At 44.7% G+C, this 23758-nt stretch overlaps 1 protein-coding gene across 3 annotated transcripts in view; it reads right to left on the bottom strand.

The window, feature by feature from the left end:
- UBE4B (ubiquitination factor E4B) overlaps positions 1-23758 on the bottom strand; it is a 127763-nt gene that overhangs the window by 85047 nt on the left and 18958 nt on the right. For 2 of the 3 annotated variants that reach the window (XM_027610069.2, XM_027610051.2), the window contains exon 2: positions 1854-2040. In XM_027610069.2, the coding sequence (XP_027465870.1) occupies positions 1854-2040 (187 nt within the window). Of the gene's footprint in view, positions 1-1853; positions 2041-8716; positions 8857-23758 lie in introns of those variants that run through there. The other variant, XM_027610060.2, reaches the window with a different exon arrangement.

The following is a 23758-nucleotide window of genomic DNA, read 5'->3' as shown; positions in this document are numbered from 1 at the left end:
GAGATGTAAAGGGCTAGAGCGTGACCACGGCCATGAGTAGCTGATGTCGGATGGAAGACAAGGTCACTAAGGGAAAGCAGCTCACAAAGTTAGAGGGCAGAGTCCGGGAGGGTCATCCACGTGGCTACTGAAATCACCATGAATCGTGACACAGGCAGTACTGGGGAGACAGTGGGCCGAATGAGGCAGGGAGAGCGGGTTCAGGGGATGGCTGCGCCAAGGACGGGAGTGGGGAATACAGTCCGACGACGCCAAGTTCAAATCTATGTGCTCTTAGGGAGGGGGAAGAGTGGTCTAGAAAAAGAAACGAGAAAGCAACAGAGGAAGAGTGTAAATTCAGCGAGAGCCCCAAGGGGAAGGGCTGTCCAATGAGAAGGATTCTGCCAGGGACTGACCGTGAGCATTTCAGAACCGGGAGTGGGGGTGGGGGTGAGAGGTGTCTATAACAAGCCATACACAGATTAGAGACGGAGAGGTTAAGGGATGAGGACCTGGGAGACGCGGTGGCTGACATAAGCAGGAGAGGGCATGTGCCGTGATGATTCCTGGTGCTTCCCAAGAGGCACGGTGCTACGACCGGGTGCAATGACCATGTGCATGCGGAGCTCCGGTCTGCAGTCTGCCCACCGCTACTGCAGTGAGCTCTTCGGCCCCTCCCCATCCCACCAGCTCTCCCCCAACAATGTCCAGCATTCCAGGTGGGACCTGGTCCTGGTGAGACAAACGACACTGTCTCTAAGGAAAGGGTAAAAACCCAACTAGAGTCCCGAGCCCTTCCCCTACCGGAAGACCATCACGGCTTCTCAAAGGTGTACAGGGGAGACATTTCAGGCAAAGGCACTCTTTATTACTAACTGATGATGTGGCCTAAGCATCTCTCACTTTTATAATCAACAGAAGGATGTATAAGCTTTTATATTTACATGGGGAAGAGTCTACCATGATGCCTAACAAGAGCTATGGTAACAGAAACTCTGCAAATACTCTTAATTGACGAGTTACCTAGTTCAGAAAGACAGATCATGTGGAAGGCAACTAAGGGAGTGCTTTACATGACTGCAGAACTAACAATCATATTAAATTAGTCAATGACATGATGATGAAGAATGCAGATCTGAATGCACCTGCTTTTTCAAAATTAGAATCCTAATTATAATACTTATTATAATGGTAATGATTCTTATGTTCAGGAGAAAAGTTCACTTGATAAAAGAGAGATATTTTCAAATATACAGTATGCGTCGGTATCACTGTTTCCCAACAAAGACAGTCATGGATATCAACTGTGAGCCCATTAATTATAAAGAAAGAAATTTTCACAACAGTTATATAATTGTCAATGAGATAGCTATAAAACATCCCATCAGGTAAACTTTTATACCCTGAAAATTCAGAGAAAGAGTTACAAGACAATGTAAAATGAAGACAAGGAAATCCATAATTAGAGGCTTGTTATTTTGACCATTATTTCAATCTTGCATTTTCAGATGATTTTATCATAAAAGAAAAGCACCAACCAAACTCATAAAATCAGCTGAGCCAAATTAAGTCTTAATCGCCTTGCCATCAGAGATTAAGACCTGACCCTGTTTGAAACGAAGGATGAAAGTTATGGAAAGGAAAACAATTAGTTTTAACAGATCACCATCAAAATGAATAGAGATTAACAAAACACGGTATAATGATCTTAATCTTTTAAACTACTGCTTGCAGATTTTTTTTTGCTTGCAGGATTTTAAAAAGCTGCTATCCAATTCATTTTACCCTGTTGTGAAAACGTCACAACCATAAGTTTCCTAGAAAGCCATGACTGAAATTATAAACGTGTCCCAGGTATGAAAAGTAAAGCTTACCTGATGCACCTATTGGGGAGGTAGCTGGGGTCATGTTGTGGACATTGAGACCAAGGCTCTGGGAGGGGCCTGGGGCTGATGCTGCTATAGGAGGTCCCAGAGGGTTCTCCCTCTGGGGCGAGGTGAGCGGGGTGGTCGGCTGGGAGGTCTGTCCACCAGCAAGTCGTGCAAGGCGCCTCCGTCGGATCTACAAGAGGGAAGAAAAGACATTCTATAACTCAACCGCAGAAACACAATTCTGCCCAAGAACAACACTAACGTTGTCAGTAAGCATCGAAAACCACACCAGAGCTTAACAACTAAATATGCTTTGAGAAAAAAGGACTCATTCAAGACAAGTAATAACCTGGCATTCCAGTACTTTCACAAACTACCACCTCACTTTTTAAAAACTGCATCTTGGGGCGCCTGGGTGGCTCAGATGGTTAAGCGTCTGCCTTCAGCTCAGGTCACGATCCCAGGGTGCTGGGATCGAGCCCCGCATCCGGCTCCCTGCTCGGCGGGGAGCCTGCTTCTCCCTCTCCTTCTGCCTCTCCCCCTGCTCATGCTCTCTCTCTCTCTCTCTCTGTATCTCTGTGTCTCGAATGAATAAATAAAAAATCTTAAGAAAAAAACAAAAACTGCATCTTATTGCCTTACAATCCCTGTTAATCACACTTCCTTAACCGATTGCGTGAATCTGCCATAAACATGCTACACTTTTAAACACACCGAAGCTTGTTATTAAGATTTTATTTATTTATTTATTTGGCAAAGAGAGATACAGCGAGAGAGGGAACACAACAAATGGGGAGAGGAAGAGGGAGAAGCAGGCTTCCCGCCGAGCAGGGAGCCCGATGTGGGGCTCGATCCCAGGACCCTGGGATCATGACGTGAGCCGAAGGCAGACGCACAACGACTGAGCCACCCAGGTGTCCCGAAGTTTGTTATTTTAATAAAACTACGTAACTTGGTTATTTTAAATATGTGAGATAGGTGAGCTGTTTGTGTGTGTGTGTGTGTGTGTGTGTGTGTGTGTGTGTGTGTGTGTTATTTTTTTTTTAAGAGAAGGTGGTGGGGGAAAGGGCAGAGGGAGAGGAGAGTGAAAATTCCAAGCAGGCTCCACACCAACGCAGAGCCCAGCGCAGGGCTCGATCTCACGACCCTCGAGATCATGACCTGAACAGAAATCAAGAGTCAGATACTCAACCGACTAAGCCACCCAGGTTCCCCTAAATAGGTGAGATTTTATTTTTTCACTTATTTTTTTATTAACATATAATGTATTATTTGTTTCAGGGGTACAGGTCTGTGAATCATCAGTCTTACACAATTCACAGCGCTCACCATAGCACATACCCTCCCCAATGTCCATCACCCAGCCACCCCATCCCTCCCACCCCCCTCCACCCCAGCAACCCTCAGTTTGTTTCCTGAGATTAAGAGTTTCTTGTGGTTTGTCTCCCTCTCTGGTTTCGTCTTGTTTCATTTTTTCCCTCCCTTCCCCTATGATCCTCTGTCTTGTTTCTCAAATAAATACCCAATTTAATTTACTAAAGCAAAAGTTTCAAAAGTAACAAACATTACACTAAGACACAAATTTTGCCATCACTTTCAGGTGCAAAGCAATTCAATTTGTCTTACTTAATTGCAATAAAAATATAATCTGCCACTTCTTCCTTATAATACCCCAGAGTTATCCAGTGATTACAAATATCTACCACAAAATCCCAGTGGATCCCAGAAATGTTTCCCTCACATTTTCATAATCATTAATTTATAACCAGGCAATAAACTCTCACTGACCACCTGCTGTCCCAGGCAGTGAGGACATCTAACTACTGTGAAAGGCTTCTGGCTCTACATAGGCATCAAAGAAGCAAACCAACTAGGCTGCTCCACTCATTCCTTTACAAATAAGGAAGATGAAAAAGTTAACCAATGACAAATGCTAACTGGGATGGACCTCATCTGAACTAAGAATCTGTCATTCTAACACTGCAAAAAATCTGCTCCTTTTATTCTTCACACAACCAAGGACCAAGGATTCTTGACCCCAAAGTTGAGAAGCCCACTCCTATGCCCCTGCTGCAAATACATCTATCAACGAACTTACACAAAATCCTCAAGTTGTCTGGTTGTTCATCTATCTACTTCACCAGATTAAAGCCCTTGAAGGAAAGATCAGGTCTTAATTATTAAAAATAAACACAGGAGCACCCAGCTGGCTCAGCTGGTTGGACATGCGACTCTTGATCTCAGAGTTGTGAGTTCAAGCCCCATGTTGGGGGCAGAGATTACAAATTAAAAAAATAATAATAAATTTAAAATAAACACTGATGTGGCACTTTGTCTTCTAGCAATGTTCTCAACACTTTATAAATCCATACTCATTTAACCCCTATAATGAGCCTCTGTGGGTACTTATGCCCATTTTATATATGAGCAAACTGAGGCCCAGAGGTTACATCCTTGCCTAATTAGTAAGTGGCAGAGCTGGAATGTAAGCTCATGTAATCTGGCTCCAGGGCCTATGCCCTCACCACTAATCCAATGGTCTGGGGATCTCTGGGGATCTCCAAGACCCTTGCAGAGGGTATGCTGAGGCCAAAGCTATTTTTACAGTATCACTAAGACATCTGCCTCTTTCGCTCTCATTCTCAAGTGTCCAGTGGAGTTTTCCAGAGACTATGTGACATGCCATGTTGCAACAACTTAAATATGGAATTCAATATGAGAATTCAGCTGTATTCTAGCAAATCGGACATTTAAAAGACTTGCAGAAGTGAAGATAATGTAACTTTTGTCACTAAACATGTTGTTTTGGAAAAGGTAGTTTTTTTCATTAAAGATATATTATTTACACTAACACACAATGTTTTTATTATTTTGTTCAGGTTTCTCACTTCTTACTTCTATTGTGGTAAATATCAATGAATAGAACCCACCTAAACAAAAGCTCTTTGAGATCTTCATGGTTTCCTAAGAGCATAAAGGAGTCCTGAGACCAAAGCTCTGAGAGCCAGACCGTCTTCTCCTACCCATCCTCACCTCCCTACTGTCAAGCATCACACCTGCTCTGTAACAGGTGCTCAGCGCTCCCTGACCTGAGCTGAACAGCGAACGGTGAAGGTCATCACAAATCATCCAACGGAGAAGTGGGAGTGAGATGAAAAACCTCACTGAAAGAAATGACTGAAGTGTTCCATGAACACTTACCTGGGGTGGAGGGTGGGGAACGTGGACCAGAAATTCCCGATCCAATTACTCAAGCCAGAGACCCAGGATTTTTGTTCACTGTTTCCTTGCCTCCCCTCATGTCCTCAAACACCCAGTTTATCACCAAGCTCTGCTCCTTCGACCTGGGTCCACCCTCTCCCCTCAGCTCCTCTGCCACCACCCTATCCAGGCCACCACCCTTTCTCACCAGGCCCTCTGCCAAAGGTCCCAAGGAATCTATCTGTGTCCACTCTGGCCTGGTCAAAGCAAAGGCTCCACATTCCTTTCTTTAAACACTTTCAAAGTTTCAGATTTCTGAAATGCAAATCAAACCACGATGAGATAACACCTCATACCTATTAAGATGGCTGCCATCGAAAAACCATAAAATAACAAGTGTTTGTGAGGATGTGGAGAAACTGGAGCCCTTGTGCACCGGTGGTGGGAATGTCAAGTGATGCAGCCACCACTTTAAACAGCTGGGTGGTTCTTCAAAAAATTAAACATAGAGTCACCATAGGATCCAGTAATTCCACTCCTAGGAAGTACTCAAGAGAAATGAAAGCAGGGACTCAGTGAGCTGTTCACCCATGTTCACAGCAGCATTATTAGCGAGAGCAACCCAAATGACCATCAGTGGATAAATGGGTGAACAAAATGTGGCACATACACACAATGGAACAGTATTCAGCCTTAAAAAGGAAGGATGTTCTGACACGTGCTGCAACACAGATGAACCTTGAGGACACGACGCTAAGTGAAATCAGCCAGTCAAAGGAAGAAAAATACCGTATGATTCCATTTATATAAGGTACCCAGAGTAGTCAAATTCATAGAGACAGAAAGTAGAATAGCTGTTGCCAAGGGCTGGGGCGATTTTCAAAATCTAAGTATAAAATAAAATCCTAAGTGATAAGAAAGCATGTCATCCTACTTTCCCCTACAATCTATTCTCCACGCAGCAATCTTTGAAACACAAACCACCCTCCCCTGCTCAAACCATTCAATGGCTTCCCACTGCACTTGGAATAAAAACCCAGTCCTCACCGTGTCCTACGGTGCCACCAGCTGTCTCTCCAGGCTCCTGGTATGCCACACTAGGCGGCAGCCATGCTGGCCCTCTGATACCTCCTAGGGCATCTTAAGCTCTAGCTTACCTTCAGCCACTTGCAATTCCTTAAGCCTAGAAGCAATTTTTCTAATATTTGGCATGGCTGGTTCTTTCTCTTCTTTCCATTCTCAACTTAAATATCACCTCCTCCTAGAGGACTTCCCTGATCACTTTATCTAGCACTATCCTCCCCTCCATACTCATTGATATTGTAGCCCCCCGATCACATGCTTCAAACACTCTGCATGGTCTGTCATTACATTACCTACTTCTTTTGGGTTTTTTTAAGATTTATTTATTTATTTTAGAGAGAGAGAGACAGAGAGCGAGCATGCACGCCCATGCACCCACGAGCAGGCGGAGTGGCAGAGGGAGAGGGACAAGCAGACTCTATGCTGAGGGCAGAGCCCCATGTGGGGCTCGATCCCACGACCCCGAAATCATGACCTGAGCTGAAACCAAGAGTCTGATGCTTAACCAACCGAGCCACCCAGGCGCCTCTGTCATTACATTATCTATTTCTTATGTCTTGCTTACCATCTGTTTCCCTAGTAGAACGGAAGCTCTATGAGAAAACCGCAGCTATGTTCTTTTCACTGGTGTATCTCCAGCACTGAGTGTAGTGCCAGGCACATAACAGCTCTGTACATACTGAACAATGGGAAAAAGTAATACCGGGAAGCAAGACAGGCGAAGCAGTAAAACCACACAGGAGAGTGTTGAACTGAGAATTCAAAGCCCGGACAGAGTTTCAGACTTCTGCCATTAACTCCTCTTCAGATAGCCACTCATTCAACAAATACTCATCAAGTACGGGAGAGTAAACTGAATAGTTCCTGCTCTCATGCTGCTCAGATTCTAGCGGAGGCCAAAAAGACAATAGCCAAATTAACAAAAGAATGCCAGGTGGTTATGAGCACCATTAGAGAGAAATAAAGTGGGGGAGGGAGGGACAGCAGGGCATGCTGGGGAGAGGGTGCTGAGATTTTTATGTAAGGTGGATGGAAAGGCCTCTCTGGTAAGGCGTCTGCAGACATGAAGGGAGGAAGAAAACCAGGTAGGTATCTGGGAAGTATGGTGGGAGTGTGCTTGGCTCATGTTCAAGGTCAGCAAGCCTTGTGTGGCTGGAGCAAAATGAGCAAGATAGGAACAGTTGATGATGAGGGGCGCCTGGGCGGCTCAGTCGTTAAGCGTCTGCCTTCGGCTCAGGTCACGATCCCAGCGTCCTGGGATGGAGCCCCGCTCGCACTCTCCCACTCCCCCTGCTTGTGTTCCCTCTCTCGCTGTGTCTCTCTCTGTCAAATAAATAAATAAAATAGAAAAGAAAGAAAGAAACAGCTGATGATGAGATCGGAGGCATGAAGGGGCCCTGTAGGCCACGGTGAAAACACTGGGAAGCTGCCAGGGGGTTTTGACCAGAAAAGTGACATAATTCAACTTACATTTTTAAATTATTATTTTGGCTGCTATGGAGAATAAACTGTAGGGGAGAAAGGAAACAGGCAGAGAGGCTACGTAGGAGGATGCTGACAACCTAAACTCAAGTGGGTGGCTGTGAAAATCGTGGTGAGTGGTCAACTGGGATACACTTTGAAGGCAGAGCGCCAGCTCACAGGATCTGCTGATGGACTGGATTTAAGTAGAACAGAACCAAAGGAGGTAACAAGGCTGACACCAATGTCCTGGGCCCAAGCAACTTATCAAATCAGTTTACTGAGACAAAGACAACAGTAAAAAACATGGAGGGAAGGAGGAGATAAAAGTTATTTTAGAAACATGATTATTAAACATGCAGATGGAGTTGTCTTTGTGTGAATTCTATGATTTTTTTAATTGAGTATGAGATAGTAATTGGGGGGGGCGCCTGGGTGGCTCAGTCGGTTTAGCGTCTACCTTCGGCTCAGGTCATGATCACAGGGTCCTGGGATCAAGTCCTGGGTTGGGCTCCCCACTCAGCGGGGAGTCTGCTTCTCCCTCCCCCTCTGCCCCTCCCCTGCTTGTGCTCTCTCTCTCGCTCTCAAATAAAGAAATACAATCTTTTGGGGCGCCTGGGTGGCTCAGTCATTAGGCATCTGCCTTCGGCTCAGGTCATGATCCCAGGATCCTAGGATCAAGCCCCGCATCAGGCTCCCCACTCCTCAGGAAGCCTGCTTTTCCCTCTCCCACTCCCCCTGCTTGTGTTCCCTCTCTCGCTGTGTCCTCTCTGTCAGATAAATAAACCTTTTTAAAAAAAGAAAAAAGAAATACAATCTTTTTAAAATAAATAAATAAATAGTCATTAAGTAAATAGCAATTAAAATGAAAACATGATCTGACGTGCAGGAGAGGACAGGTTAGGGTGACCCTTGGACAGCTATTAGCTTCCAGACAGCACGAAGAGCCATGAGCCAGGATGAGGTCACCTAGGCACTGTGTGCAGACAGTGATTCAGGAGTCTGAGGATGAAGCCCTGCAACATACCAACAAATGGAGTGGGGGAGGGGAAGGGAGGTGACACCAACAGAGGAGACTGAGAAGGTGTTGGGAGGCCTCTGGGTTCACCAGGAGAACTGACCCTGGCTTCCTAGGAACCAGTCAGAGACTTTCAACGGCGATTAACATCACCCCGTGGACAGGCTGAGCGACGTGAAGACTGAAGAGTTGCTGGCTGGAACTGGCAATGAGGTGGGAACTGAGGGCCTCATCAAGACCTATTTTGATGGAATGTAGGGGCCGAAAGCTTGACCGGAGCAGGTCCAACAAAGAATGGAGACTGGAAGTACCGATTCCTGAGACCCTTTTACTGTAAAAAAAGAAAGAAAGAAAAGAGCATACGTGGGGGGAGGGGAGGGGAGTGAGCCCACCCTGCCGAGGAAGAGAAGGAAAGATGGAAGGGTCTGAAGACCGATGGGCTACAGACCCCAGTGGCGTTACATGCATGACGCAACAGGAAACGTGGTTGCAGCAGAGTGATGTGAACCCAGGATCCGTCAGGAAACCTGCGTTCTGGTGCCACCACAGATTGGCCGCAGTTGCTGTCATCTTGGATAACACACTTAACTCTTTCCCAGGAAACTAGGAAACAGGGATAATAAACTCAGCTCTAAATAGCTTTCCCAGGTAGCCGTTATGGGGTGGTATTTGTAAAAGTGCTCTAAAAACTACAACGAGGATAAATTAATGGTGGTACATTCCTACTCTGGAATCCAGGGAGCAATCAAATGAATGAGCTGGTGTTCTACACAAACAGCCTGGATGACTCTCACCAACAATATTAAGCAGAAGCAGCTAGATACAAAAAAGCACAGATTGCATGATTCCATTTAAACCAAGTTCACAAACAAGAAAAAAGCAGCATGAGCAGGCTTCTAGGGTGCCGGTGATGGTCTTGTTTTTTAAATGACACTAGTTTCACAGGTGTGTCCACTGTATGAAAATCCACTGGGCTGCACGCTTTCAATGTGGGTAGTGGGTTTGTGGGTATTCATCTTGTTCTTCATAACTGAAATGTCAAATGTAGCCTTTTTTATGTTTCCAACATGATACAATTTTATTTTTTTTAAAGATTTTGTTTCTTGGGGCACCTGGGTGGCTCAATCGGTGAAGCATCTGCCTTCACCTCAAGTCATGATCTCGGGGCCCTAAGATCGAGCCCCGCATCGAGCCCTCTGCTCAGCAGGGAGTCTGCTTCTCCCTTCCCCACTCCCCCTGCTTGTGTTCCCTCTCTCCCTGTCTCTCTCTCTGTCAAATAAATAAAAAAAAAAAATCTTTAAAAATAAATAAATAAATAAATAAAGATTTTATTTATTTACCTGAGAGAGCAAGCGAGAGAGAGAGCATGAGCAGGGAGGCGGGGCAGAGGGAGAGGGAGAAACAGTGTCCCCTCTGAGCAGGGAGCCTGATGTGGGGCTCAATCCCAGGACCACATGATCACGACCTGAGCCCAAAGGCAGACGCTTAACAGACTGAGCCACCAGGTGCCCCTCAAACATGATGTAATTTTTTTTTAAGATTTTATTTATTTATTTGTCAGAGAGAGAGAGAGCGAGCGAGCAATCAGGGGGAGTGGCAGGCAGAGGGAGAAGCAGGCTCCCTGCTGAGCAAAGAGCCCAACACGGGACTCGATCCCAGGACCCTGGGATAATGACCTGAGCCAAAGGTAGATGCTTAACTGGCTGAGCCACCCAGGCATACCAAACATGATAAAATTTTTTAAAAATGAATCCTACTTGTCCTTTAAGGCCTACAAATGTTGCATTCTTTGTGTGGATTCTATAATTTTTTTTCATTTAGCATAAAAGAATAATTAAATAAGTAGTACTTAAAATATGTTATATATCTGACACTGAAATTAAAGTAGTACTTTAATTTTTAAAATGTGTTTATCTAGGGGACCCTGGGTGGCTCGGTCGGTTCAGTGTCCAACTCTTGGTTTCGACTCAGGTCATGATCTGGGGGTCTTGATCTTAGGGTCATGGGACCGAACCCCGAGTCGGGCTCTGCACTCAGTGCAGAGTCTGCTTGAAATTCTTTCCCCCCCCTCCCCCTCTGCTCCTCCTCCTGCTCTCTCTCTAAAATAAATAAAATCTTTAAAATGTGTTTATCTATATACACCAATACAACAGAAGGCCTGATGAAGGGAGACTTAAATTTTTCACGGAAACCACCATTTGGGGAGATCTGCTTGAAGATGAGTTTCATTACCTTAAGGGCAGCTAACTTAGAAGCCCATGCTTGGTTTCAAATTCAAGTTCAACTTTGACTACTTACTACCTAGGCAGGATCAAGGTAAGTCACTTAACCCTCCCTGTGCTTCAGGTTCCACTCTGTACAGTGGGGGGTAAAAACTGTAACCTCCGCACAGAGTTGTGAGAAAACCACCATCTGTGCCCTGTTTTCTACTTCATTTTTCTCCATGGCTCGTATTTGACCTCCTATATATGTGATGTTGTTTATGTATTGCTTATTCACCACTCCCCGACTCTAGGTTTCTTAACGCAAGGACTTCTCTCAGTTTTCTCTCTGATGCCTCACCAGTGCCTAGAGAAGTACCTGGCACATGGAAGGTGCTCTCTAAATAGTTGCTGAATTAATGAAAGAATAAATGAAAAGTACTAGAAAATGTCCTGCACATAAAATTTAGTGTTTAGGAATTTATCTTATCATTATTTTGAAAAAGCACACATACTGTTTTTAAAAAAAACATAAAGCCACTTTTAAATCTGGTGCCAAGTTCAGCCTGAGATGTTAAATTTAAATGTTCTCCTGGGTGAAACAAACATAGAATAAATGTCCTGACTCATTGCAATATGGGCTTGAGGGAAGGAAGTTTTCCAAGAAAGATTTCCACTGCACTGGTGTTCCCCAAGCCCTACCTCCAACACTCCACAAAGGGGAAGGGGAAGGAAAGGAGGAAGGAAGGAAGGAAGGAAGGAAAGAAAGAAGAAAGAAAAAGAAAAAGAAAAAAGAAAAAAAGAAAAAGAGTGAAGAATCAGGACTTTGTGAAGTATACTGTGGACTATTAACGAAGACAGAGGAGTGCAGTAAGGGACACAGGCAGGTCCGTGCATGACGCGAACTGGTAGGAGATGACTGATAAAACCAGTCCTCACCCACCCCCATCTTAAAAGACCTACTGGGAAGAGGAGGAGGAGCCACGAAAGGGCCAGCAGTCTGGGCCACCTGCACAGCACTCAACGGAGGACAGTGCCCTTCAGGGGACTGACCACCTTCTATGACAGGGGTGGCCATGAACTGGTTTAGCAGCCCGAAGACCCAGGGACTATCTAGACAAGAGACCCCCAGGAGATGGCTTGGAGCAACCGAAGGTATAAGGGCTTATCTAATTAATTTGACTATTAAAGAGATGTGACCTCACTTTTATCACAAACAGAACATCACAACATATGAGACACAAACTAAAAATAGCTCGGCACATCAAAATATTATTAAACTTTTTTTCTCTTTGCTTACTCTACTTTTTAACACCAAGCACATAAGATTGATATAACCTCTCTTAAGTTAAACAAGTCCTTTTTGAAAGAATTTGGTTTTCCCAGATGTCACAAAGAGAAAATACCAAAAGCATAAAAAAGGAACTTCCAATTCCTCAACTTATGTCCTGAACCACAGCTCAAACCCAAACATACAGATCGCGAAATCTCATTTCTAGAGTTTTACAAGTGACATTAAAACAGGGCTTTCCCCAGAACTGTTCTATCTTGATGCATTTCCTAATCTCACGTTCCTGATCAACTAAAAATAGACTGAAAACAGCTACTGTTCAAAACAGCAAGGGCCTCTGCGGTGGCGTGGGGCAGAGGCTCTGACAGGATGGGCCAAACTGTTCCTCTTATTTTTAGCGGGTTTTTTTTTGAGGGGGGGAGGAGCGGTAAATCCAAAAAACATTGTTTTAAATTTGGTAAATAGTCGTTCTACAAAAGCATCTTTCAATACTCAAAAAAAATTGAATTCCAACATAAACACGTTTGAATATTTACTCTTTGGAATGGTGTCCTGGAGATGTGCTTATTTTGATTATTGCTGGTTTTGTATCTCAGAGTAAATGAATTCAAATCTGAACATCACACCTCTGTGACCAAAAGTTCACCAGTTGCCTTTTAAAAATTCACGATTTTAAATAAATTTTCACTCAAAAGCTCCAAGACTCTTATCATCTAAATCCCTCCCCCATTTGAAAAAATATATTAAATTCAATCTGCTATTGTCACCCTATATACATGAGTCCAAAAATATAGAAAAATCCTTTCTCTTTTTTTAAGTAGGCCCCGTACCCAATGTGGATCTTGAATTCAGGACCCTGAGATTAAGGGTCCCATGTTCTACTGACTGAGCCAGCCAGGTTCCCCTACAAAAATACTTTTTGCTTCAATTTTAACATTATGGCAGGAAGTGTCTTAAATTCTCCTTCAAAGATTTCAACTGAACACAAGTAATTATCTCCTTACTTCTCAATGCAATCCCATTACCTACTCTCCTGCAAATAGGAAGCAATTGAGCACTCAGAAAATAAAGTTTTCTAGGCTAGTCACTGACAACTATTTCCAGAAGGGTGCTGGAAACTAAGATAAAACAATAATTTTTAATAATATGATTAACACTTCAGAGAAAGAGAAGTATCATATGATCTCACTGATATGAAGAATTTGAGAAACAAGACAGAGGATCATAGGGGAAGGGAGGGAAAAGTGAAACAAGATGAAACCAGAGAGGGAGACAAACCATAAGAGACTCAATCTGAGGAAACAAACTGAGGGTTGCTGGAGTGGTGGGGGGTGGGAGGGATGGGGTGGCTGGGTGATGGACATTGGGGAGGGTATGTGCTATGGTGAGCGCTGTGAATTGTGTAAAAACTAATACATTATATGTTAAAAAAAAAAAGAAGATAGTAGGAAGGAAAAATGAAGGGGGGGGGAATCGGAGGGGGAGATGAACCATGAGAGACTATGGACTCTAAGAAACAAACTGAAGAGTTTTAGAGGGGAGGGGGGGTGGGGGGATGGGTTAGCCCGGTGATAGGTATTAAGGAGGGCATGCAAACAATGAATCATGGAACACTATATCAAAAACTAATGATGTAATGTATGGTGACTAAAATAACATAACAAAATAAAATTAACAAAAAATAAAATAAATAATATGATTAACACTTACCCAACCCTTAAGCCCTGCGCCAGATGCTATTCTAAGGGCTTCAGTTTATAAACCTAGTTAATACTCCAAAGAGATCAGTACATTTATCTTTCCATTCTACAGATGAGGAAACTGAACTCAGAGAGGTTAGATGACTCGCTCAAGGTAACACAGCTAGAAAACGAAAGAGGAGATTGAACCCAGGCAGTCTAACTCTGGAGTACCCGATGTTAACCACAACCCACAGATCTTTATAGCAGAAAATCCCTTCTGAAGTTACAGTGATTTTCACATAGAGGCATCCTCACTCCCCTGAGGACATAGTACTTGTTCATTATCAGTTATGAATTAATGAATTTATTTTTTTAAAGATTTTATTTATTTGACAGAGACAGAGTCAGCGAGAGAGGGAACACAAGCAGGGAGAGTGGGAGAGGGAGAAGCAGGCTTCCTGCTGAGCAGGGAGCCCGATGCAGAGCTGGATCCCAGGACCCTGGGACCATGACCTGAGCCGAAGGCAGACGCTTAACAACTGAGGCACCCAGGCGCCCCAAATTAATGAATTTATGTATTAATGTTATTATTTCAGATACTGTGTTCAACTCTAACAACACTGGAGTATTAGTAAGCTCCCTCTTTGATGAGTGCGTACACTGAAACAAAGAACATTTCTATTTTCTGGTCCAAAGTATATAGATTACCAGCAAATAAAACAAACAAAAATGACATATGAACATAATCTTGCCCCCATATTCAGTCCTTTATTGGTTTATTAAGTGCACTGAAGTCACTGTAGCAGGCACTCAAGGTAAAGACAACACCCAAGCCGTAATCCCCACTCTCAAGGATTTCCAGATCCACGGGGGAAAGACATGGGCGAAAACCAACCATTATGATACAGCATGATGAGGTCTGCATAAGATGTAATAAAGAGTAGAGAAGACACAAAGGGAGGGCAACTCAGACCCCAACTCAGTCTGGGGTATCTGTTATCGCTTCATGGGGAGGTTACAGATGCGTGCATACACACGTACATACACAGGAGCTCAATAATGCTGCATCTTTAAAAGAAAGCAATGTGTTTTCTTTTTTTTTTTAAAGATTTTATTTATTTATTTGACAGAGAGAGAGAGAGAGAGCGAGCACAAGCAGGGGGAGCAGCAGAGGGAGAGGGAGAAGCCGGCTCCCCGCTGAGCAGGGAGCCTGACGACGTGGGGCTCGATCCCAGGACCCTGGGATCATGACCTGAGCTGAAGGGCAGATGCTCAACCGACTGAGCCACCTAGGCGCCCCCAAAGTGTTTTCCATTTACTTCAAGATCTCTTGTTCGTAAAAGGAGGATTTTCTTTTTTAAAGATTTTGTTTTTAAGCAATCTCCACACCCATTGTGAGGCTCAAACTCACAACCCCTGAGATCAAGAGTCCCAGGCTCCACCAACTGAGCCAGCCAGGCACCCCAAGGAGAATTATTTTTATATGTGTTTTACCACAGTACTTTTTAAAAATTAAGTTGGAAAAGCAGGTTGCAAAAGGACACACAAAATAATTCCATTTGGGCATATTTACATTACAATGGATATTATTATAAGTGCAAACTATACATAAATGAAAATGGCAATGATACATAATAAATTCCTATTTTTTCCCATCTTCTCCTTTCCCACAATTTCTGAAGAAGAAAATGAAACCATCATTATTTCCTGCACTGCCTGCAAACCCTGAAAACACTCAGGTGGAAGTGCAGCTCTGCTCAAGATCATCCTTGCTCCGACAAGCCAGGATGACAAAGGAGCCTCCACCAGGCACAGGCTGTACTGGCCAGAAGGGACCCATTCATTTCTGCTCCCATTTCATTGGCTCTGATAAGTCACACGGCCACACCTACAGCCAGCAGGGCGGAGGAGAAAGAGACCCTCCCCCCAGGAAGGGGCAGTGAATCGCTGAAAAGAACACAGTCCGGTACACTAGACTCTCTTTTTAATTCACCACATACGTGATGTTAGGGGTCACTTACAGTACCGTTGCCTCTGTCTCCCCGGGGACACTCCTCCCCAGGATAACTGCCCAGCATCCCCTCCTCAGCTCTTTGCTCAAATGCTACCTCCCCAGGCACGCCTTCCCTTACCACCTCCTATTTTCCATCTTTGCTTTATGGTTCTCCACGCTTTCAAACAGCTCAGCCAAAACCGACAGGTGTGTGTATGTACGTACGCATGTATGCATGCACACGCGTGTATGTACGCACACGTGTACACACGCATACAGAGAGAGCTAAGTGAACGTGGCAAGAAGGCAACACCAAACACTGATGCATCTAGGTGACTCAATCAACCTTTCTGCAGATTTGAAAATTCCTGGAGCAAAAAGTTGAGGGAAAAATTAGATCCACCAACACGGCTTGTGGTTTTTCCAGCTGGGCTTAGCTGCACAGAGTAGGCACGAAGCTGGGTCTCCGGGGCTGCTAAGTGAGGACGAGGAAAGTAACGGGCAGTGTGCACAAGGTGTGAGTATCACGAAGCAGAAAGCCAAGGCAAAGTTAGCATCTGGATTCGGGGTTCCGGTCTCTTCCTGTAACCCAGCCATCTTTCTGTCCTTGGGTTCAGAAAGAAGACCCCTGCATCCTTAAAATAAATCTCATTTTCTGCTTCAGCTTGATAAGCCGTTCTGTTACGTACTGTATGTGTATAACTACTTCAACTCCCCAGAGGTACTCTCAGGAATCTGTGCACACAGCATCACCTCCCTTTTCTCACTAGTGGGTTTTCAGGATTCAAATTCACTTACACCGACTATATATTAATGTCATGACAAATCACCCTAGGCAATGATTTTGAAAATCGAGCAACACACCAACTCATATGCTACGCATACACGTCACCTGACTGGAGTTTCTTCTTCAGGACAGGTCGGAGGAGTTAGGCAGGTGAAGGGACAGAGGAGCATTGTCAAAAGCTGGGAGGTTTTATGAGAACACAGTGTTTTAGGGAATTCTGAGTTGTTTAAGGAGGAGCGTGTACAACCACGACAAGGCAGGCTGAGACAAGCTCACGGTGCGGTCTGAATACCATCCTAACTGAACTTTTTCATGAAGCCAAGGGAGAGATTTTGAAGGAGTTAAGCAGGGGAATAACTGGGTCAGATTTGTCTTTTTTTTTTTTTTAAAGATTTTATTTATTTATTTGAGAGAGAGAGAATGAGAGATAGAGAGCACGAGAGGGAAGACGGTCAGAGGGAGAAGCAGACTCCCCGCTGAGCAGGGAGCCCGATGTGGGACTCGATCCCGGGACTCCAGGATCATGACCTGAGCCGAAGGCAGTCGCTTAACCAACTGAGCCACCAGGCGCCCCAGATTTGTCTTTTAAAACGAATCACTCTATCTACTATGTGGAGAATGGACTGGGCGGGACAAAGCAAGCCTGGGTGATGGGGACTGTGGAAGGGACAGTTCCAGGGATATTTCATGTGTTCAATCAACAGAACTTGATCATTATTTGCAAGTGAGATGTGAGGAAGAATGGAGTCTAGATTTCAGGCCTAAGTGGATGGTACCACTCCCTAAAATTGAGACTGTAGAAGGAGATTTTGAGAAGAGAAGGTGAGTTCTGACTACACTCTGGGGTGAGATGCCTGTAAGAACACCCAAACAGAATGCCCTACAGGTACCTGACACGGGAAGGTATGTATGTATTTATGTATGTATGTATGGAAATGGTTTCCATTTCCTTGTTCTAGCGACTAGATTCAAAGGAATTAACAACACATAAGAATATTTTTAATTTAGGGGCACCTGGGTGGCTCAGTTGTTAAGCGTCTGCCTTCGGCTCAGGTCATGATCCAGGGTCCTGGGATCGAGCCCCGCATCGGGCTCTCTGCTCGGCGGGAAGACTGCTTCTCCCTCTCCCACTCCCCCTGCTGTGTTCCCTCTCTCGCTGTCTCTCTGTCAAATAAATAAATAAAATCTTAAAAAATTAAAAAAATAAAAATAAAAACCACTCTCTCGGGGCATGCATGGGCTGCAGAGCCTTCATTTAATCCGCTGTAAAAACACGCACCCAACATTACTCCCGATAAGCACTGAGCCACGGTGAGGTTTAGCGGCTTTCCAGTGACGCCCCCAAGCAGAGCCACATGTATAAGCGCCGCAGGTTGAGAAGCTGGGGAAGCTGGAGATCTGGATGCACAACTCAAGCAGGGGATAGGACCATTGAGGGGATTTGAGGGTCGTCAGTAAGTACTCAATATCTACTTGGTACACTATGTGCTGGCAGATAACCATAGGTACTAAGAGGGCAGAACTCTGCTATCTCCCGAGCACTTCAGAACTCACCACGGACCACAGTACCTGGGGAATAAATAAAATGAATGCCCCCAAACAGGCTAGTCATTCATTCACTCAACAAATGCGCCTGGAAGGTAGGAAACGAAAGGAGGACCAAGAATAGAGTCCTGAGAAACATCATTTAGGGTGTATCGGGAAAGAGCAGTCTGCGATGGAGACAGGAAGAAAGCCATATATACCCATGGCATCCAGAAGACACTTGCCAAAAACCGTGATCACCAAGGTCAAAAGCCGAAGAGAGGTTAAAGGACATGTTCTGAGAAGTGCCCGGGATCTGACAATCGTAGCAAGAGCAGTGTGGATGCAGTGATGAAAGGGGAAGCGTCCAAAAGAGCACAAGGAGGGAAGGCACTGGAAAATGAGGGGGCCGGGAGATCCGCTCTTGTAAGGGTCTGGTCTGTGAAAGGGGAGGACAGGGATAAAGCGACAGCTAGAGGAGAGGCCAGGACCAGAGGTGGCATCTTGCTGTTTTTACAACTGGAGTGAACTGGAGAGCTTCTGAATCAAAAGGAGTAGAGAGAAGGCAGGCAGAAGTCTGAACGATTACCAAGAAAGCCAGGCACAGGGCAAGATGGGGCAGAACAAACACCGATGAAGATGCTGCCCCACACAGCAGAGATAAAAATCCAGCACTTAGAACAGGGGGTGGCACCCCATAAATACCTCCCCTCCATCACTACCACAATTATTATTTTTATTAGGAAGAGGCAGGCTTCATGCCCTGAAAATGGAAAGAAGTCAGTGGGAATGAAGGAGGGAGATAAAAGCAACAGGCAACAAGTGCCTGACTACTTACTTCTTTTGAAAAGCAGAAGACAATGTAACCTGCAGGGAATGTGAAGGGGCTGTCCCTTCAGCAAAGTGGGGGGCTGGGGGCGGTGGGTACTTCTAATATTTCTGGAGGGCAGGAGAACAGCCTGGAGTGCAGTGGAAGGGCGAAGAAACATACCTCGTGTCTTCCTAGGTAACTCTGGCTGCTTAAGACTCCTTCTTGCTGGGGCGCCTGGGTGGCTCAGTCGTTAAGCGTCTGCCTTCGGCTCAGGTCATGATCCCGGGGTCCCGGGATCGAGGCCCACATCGGGCTCCCTGCTCCACTTCCCTGCTGCCTGTTTCTCTCTCTCCCACTCCCCCGCTTGTGTTCCTGCTCTTGCTATCTCTCTGTCAAATGAATAAATAAAATCTCAAAAAAAAAAAAAAAAAAAGACTCCTTCTTGCTCTAGCAAGACCCCTGTTTTCTGGACGTCAGGCAGATAGAGAGGGCTCAACAGACCACCAGCAATGGCTGGGTGACCTGGGCAAGTGACTGAGTATCGCTTTCCTTGTACACATATAAAATGAGAACATTGACCATAGCCTCACTTCATAGGGTCAAATAGTTCTCGCCCATGTAAAGTGTGTAGCACATTCTAAGTGCTGGACACATTAGCTATTATTGCTATCATTATTACCATCTCTGGCATGCCAAAAAAAACCCCAAAAAAACCCACCACATGTTTTTTAAGAATAGGCTAGGAAAAAAGGTAATTTGTCATGATAAGTGCTGGATTAGAAAAGATTAGTGAATGGTTTAAAAAAAAGAAAAAGAAAACAAGGGACAAGATCAAAGTCAGTCATTCTGTAATATAATCAACATACAAAGAAAAGTAGCCCACTGACACTTGTGCCCACTGACACTACATTTTCCTTCCAATTACTTTTCTTCACATCTCCTCACAGCCTATTTCTTACCCCAATCCTAACCGAGACTTGGACGGAGCCCCCCCACAGGTGCAGCACGAGGCCAGCATCACTGCCACTTCAGAAAATGACGCTGGATCACAAAGAGGTGACGTCAAAAATACTAGCCCTCCAAAAGAGTCTCTTGACACTGAGGTAGGAGCCCCACCCCTCTCCTAGAAAGCAATCTGGCTACATTCTAGAAAAATCCTTAAAGATGATCACACCCTCTGATCCAATAATTCTGCTTCTAGAAATCTTAGGGAAATTATCAGAAAATCAGAGGCACCTGGGTGGCTCCATCGGTTGAGCATCTGACTCTTGGTTCTGGCTCAGGTCATGATCTCAGGGTCATGGGATGGAGCCCCAAGTCGGGCTCCACGCTCAGCAGGGAGTCTGCTTGAGATTCTCTCTCCCTCTCCCTCTGCCCCTCACCACAGCGCACGGTCTCACGCATGTGCGCTTTCTCTAATAATAAATAATCTTAAAAAAGAAATTCAAAGATTCATATACAAAGCTTCATCACAAAATCAGAATAATATTTAAAAAGAGGGGTTCCTGATTGGCTTAGCTGGTAGAGTGAGTGACTCTTGATCTCCGGTGGTGAGTTTGAGTTCCACACTGGGAGACGAGCTTACTTAAATAAATAAAAATAAAAATAAAAATAATTTTTTAAAAAAGTTCAAAACTAAAGAAATAACATTTTAAAAAATATATATTAAAAAGGAAAAAACTGGGGCGCCTGGGTGGTTAAGTTGGTTAAGCATCTGCCTTCAGCTCAGGTAATGATCCCAGGGTCATGGGACTGAGGCCCGCACAGGGCTCCCTGCTCATCGGGGAACCTGCTTCTCCCTGTTCCTCTGCTCCTCCCCGCTCCGCTCATGCTCTCTCTCTTGCGCGCGCGCAAGAGAGAAAGCGAGAGAGAGAGAGAGAGAGAGAGAGAGAGAGAGAGAGAGAGAGAGCAGGGGCAGAGGGAGAGGGAGAAGCAAACTGCCTGCTGAGCAGGGAGCCCGATGCGGTGCTGGATCCCAGGACCCTGGGATCATGACCTGAGCCAAAGGCAGCCGCTTAACCAACTGAGCCACCCAGGCGCCCCAAATAAAATCTTTTTTTTTTTTAAAGATTTTATTTATTTATTTGAGAGAGAGAGAATGAGAGATAGAGAGCATGAGAGGGAAGAGGGTCAGAGGGAGAAGCAGACTCCCTGCTGAGCAGGGAGCCCGATGTGGGACTCGATCCCGGGACTCCAGGATCATGACCTGAGCCGAAGGCAGTCGCTTAACCAACTGAGCCACCCAGGCGCCCCCCCCAAATAAAATCTTAAAAAAAAATGACAACTACCTGAATTTCCTACATTTGGGGAAAAACCTTACCAGTATACCTAATGATGGAAAAACCTGTAGCCATTAAAATTGGTGTTTTAATTTGTAAGGATGCAAGGAAATGCTTATAATGCGATGTTAAGTTAAAATGCAATATATAAAACTGCATACGATATGATTCAAATGATTTATTCATTGATTCCACAAACTTTAACCAAGCCCCAACGTTTCAGGCAGAAATAAATGGGCTTTGGAAATTAAAAATGAATGTGACTTCTTCTGTGCTGTCAATCTAGTAGGGGAAACAGACACAAAAGCAGATTGCTCTAATGCAATATGGTAAGAGCAGAAGTGAAGCCAAACCACAGTGGGGGCCTGCAGGAATGTAGGGTGTTGAGGGAAAGGTTCCAGGGGAATGTGACAAGGCAGCTGAGTCTTAAAAGAGGGCGAGCTTGTCATGCTCAGGGAGGCAGGGCTTCAGGAAGAACAGAGCTATAGGAGTAAGGAACAGCAGAGTACATCGAATATACACAGTTAAAAAGAGAGAGACAACGGGCCCATAATGGAATCACTTGTGCTAAGCCCCGTATCAGCAAATCAAGACTCAACGCCTCACCTAACAGCAGTTTCAGCCTTTCCCAGGAGAGTAATCTTAAACCAGTAAATGTGGAATTTCCTGACAGCACCAGGGAGGTGATCTGCCTGACAGACCCTTTCTGGCCCCCACAGAAAAATGAGGTGCTCTACTCTTTCCTTGTTCCTAAACCCCTTCTGCCCATAAAAGCCTGCCATTTTGTTTGGCTCTTGGGAACTCCTTTCCATTTGCTAGACGGGATGCTGCCCGATTCATGATTCATTGAATAAAGCCAACCTGATCTTTAAACTTACTCCACTGAATTTTGTTTTTTAACAACACACAGAGAAAATAATGGAATGCCAAAAAATAATAGGCCAAAAAATTAACAATGATTACCTTTGGATAACAGGATTACAGGTAATTCTTGCTCTGGCCTTCATTCTTGATTTGGAAATCTTCTTATAAAGAATCATACAGAACTCAGTGACTCTATGCTAGTAAATTTATAATAAAAAATAAATAAATTTGAGTGAAGAATGTAGGCTACAAAGATTTCTAAAATATTTGCAAGTTCTAAAAATCTGTGATCCTAAGAGAAAGAAATGACATTAGAAGATTTAGCTTGGGGGCGCCTGGGTGGCTCAGTTGGTTAAGCGACTGCCTTTGGCTCAGGTCATGATCCAGGGGTCCTGAGATCGAGTTCCACATCGGGCTCCTTGCTCTGCGGGGAGCCTGCTTCTCCCTCTGCCTCTGCCTGCCACTCCCCCTTGCTTGTGCGCTCTCGCTCTCTCTCTCTCTGTCAAATAAATAAATAATAAAATCTTAAAAAAAGAAGAAGAAGAAGATTTAGCTTCGAAAAAAATAAATCCTAACCTAGAAAAAAAAACAGTATCCTTGGAAAGTGTGATTCTGAACAAAGATTTTCTTTTTACCTTCTGCTTCCTATTTTCCTTTTTATGTTTGCCTCTATGTTTCACTGTAGAATGCATAGCAGTCTAACCCTGTCTCTGCTGTAGCATGAAAAGGGAGACATCAGAAGAGAGGAACAGGCTACTGGCTGTTATCCTGGAACTGCACCATCAGCGTTGACAGGCATGAATCCAACATCCCCGACCCCCTTGCCCACACTGACAAATGAAGGACCAAGGCCCCCAGTCAGCTGAGAATTGCCACGGGACACACCAGGGCACAGTGGGAAGAGAAGAACACAGGAGCACTGTCCCCTCTGCAACCTTGGTTTTCCAATCATCTGCCTCCCTTCCCAGATTACTCACCCAGCTCAAACAACACTGACTCGAAGTTACCAAAAGCCTGATTTCTTCTCCAAAGGATATTATGACCATGTCCGGACTGAACCCCCCAGGTCAAAACCTTTATAAAGCAGCTAGTGCTTTTACCCAAATGCTTCCCACCAGCCCCAAAGTGTCACAGAGGGCAGGGGGACTCCGGGGTTCCTGTCTAATTCTCCCTCTCAGAAGAGTCCTAGTTTGGATGTGATCATTTCACAGTCACCCTACATCCATCTGACAGTCCTCCCCATACTCCTGCACCTCTCTCTACCCCCATGCCCTCAGTTGCCAGCCATGCTTCCCTTCCCTGAGAAAGGAAAGCAGACAAGGCAAGTTACCTTACTTCCTCCACAAGTCCTATTCTAGTTGAATAAATCTCTCAAAAATAAAGTACAAAATTCTTACAAAGGCCAAGTTCTAGCACTTACTAGCAAACCACACAACTTTCAAACTTGTCATCTTTTGAACTCCTACTGCCTTGGCTGCAATAGAACCAAAGAAATGGTCCTACCGTCATCAGAAACAGACTGTGAACCGTATTTCCTTACAGAGCAAAACATGCTGTGGCGCTTACAATTCTCTGATGTAATCCAGCGATCCTATTTTTTTCATCACAAGGAGTTTTATAAACTGCAACAATTGCTCACACCAATAATTTCTGCCTGATCAATAACATGGAAAACATTAAGTAGGCCTAACCACGCTCTGCTGGCTGGTAAGG

Source organism: Zalophus californianus, chromosome 4, assembly GCF_009762305.2.
Source record: "Zalophus californianus isolate mZalCal1 chromosome 4, mZalCal1.pri.v2, whole genome shotgun sequence".
Lineage (NCBI taxonomy): Eukaryota > Metazoa > Chordata > Mammalia > Carnivora > Otariidae > Zalophus > Zalophus californianus.
This window is presented reverse-complemented; position numbering and strand designations above follow the sequence as displayed.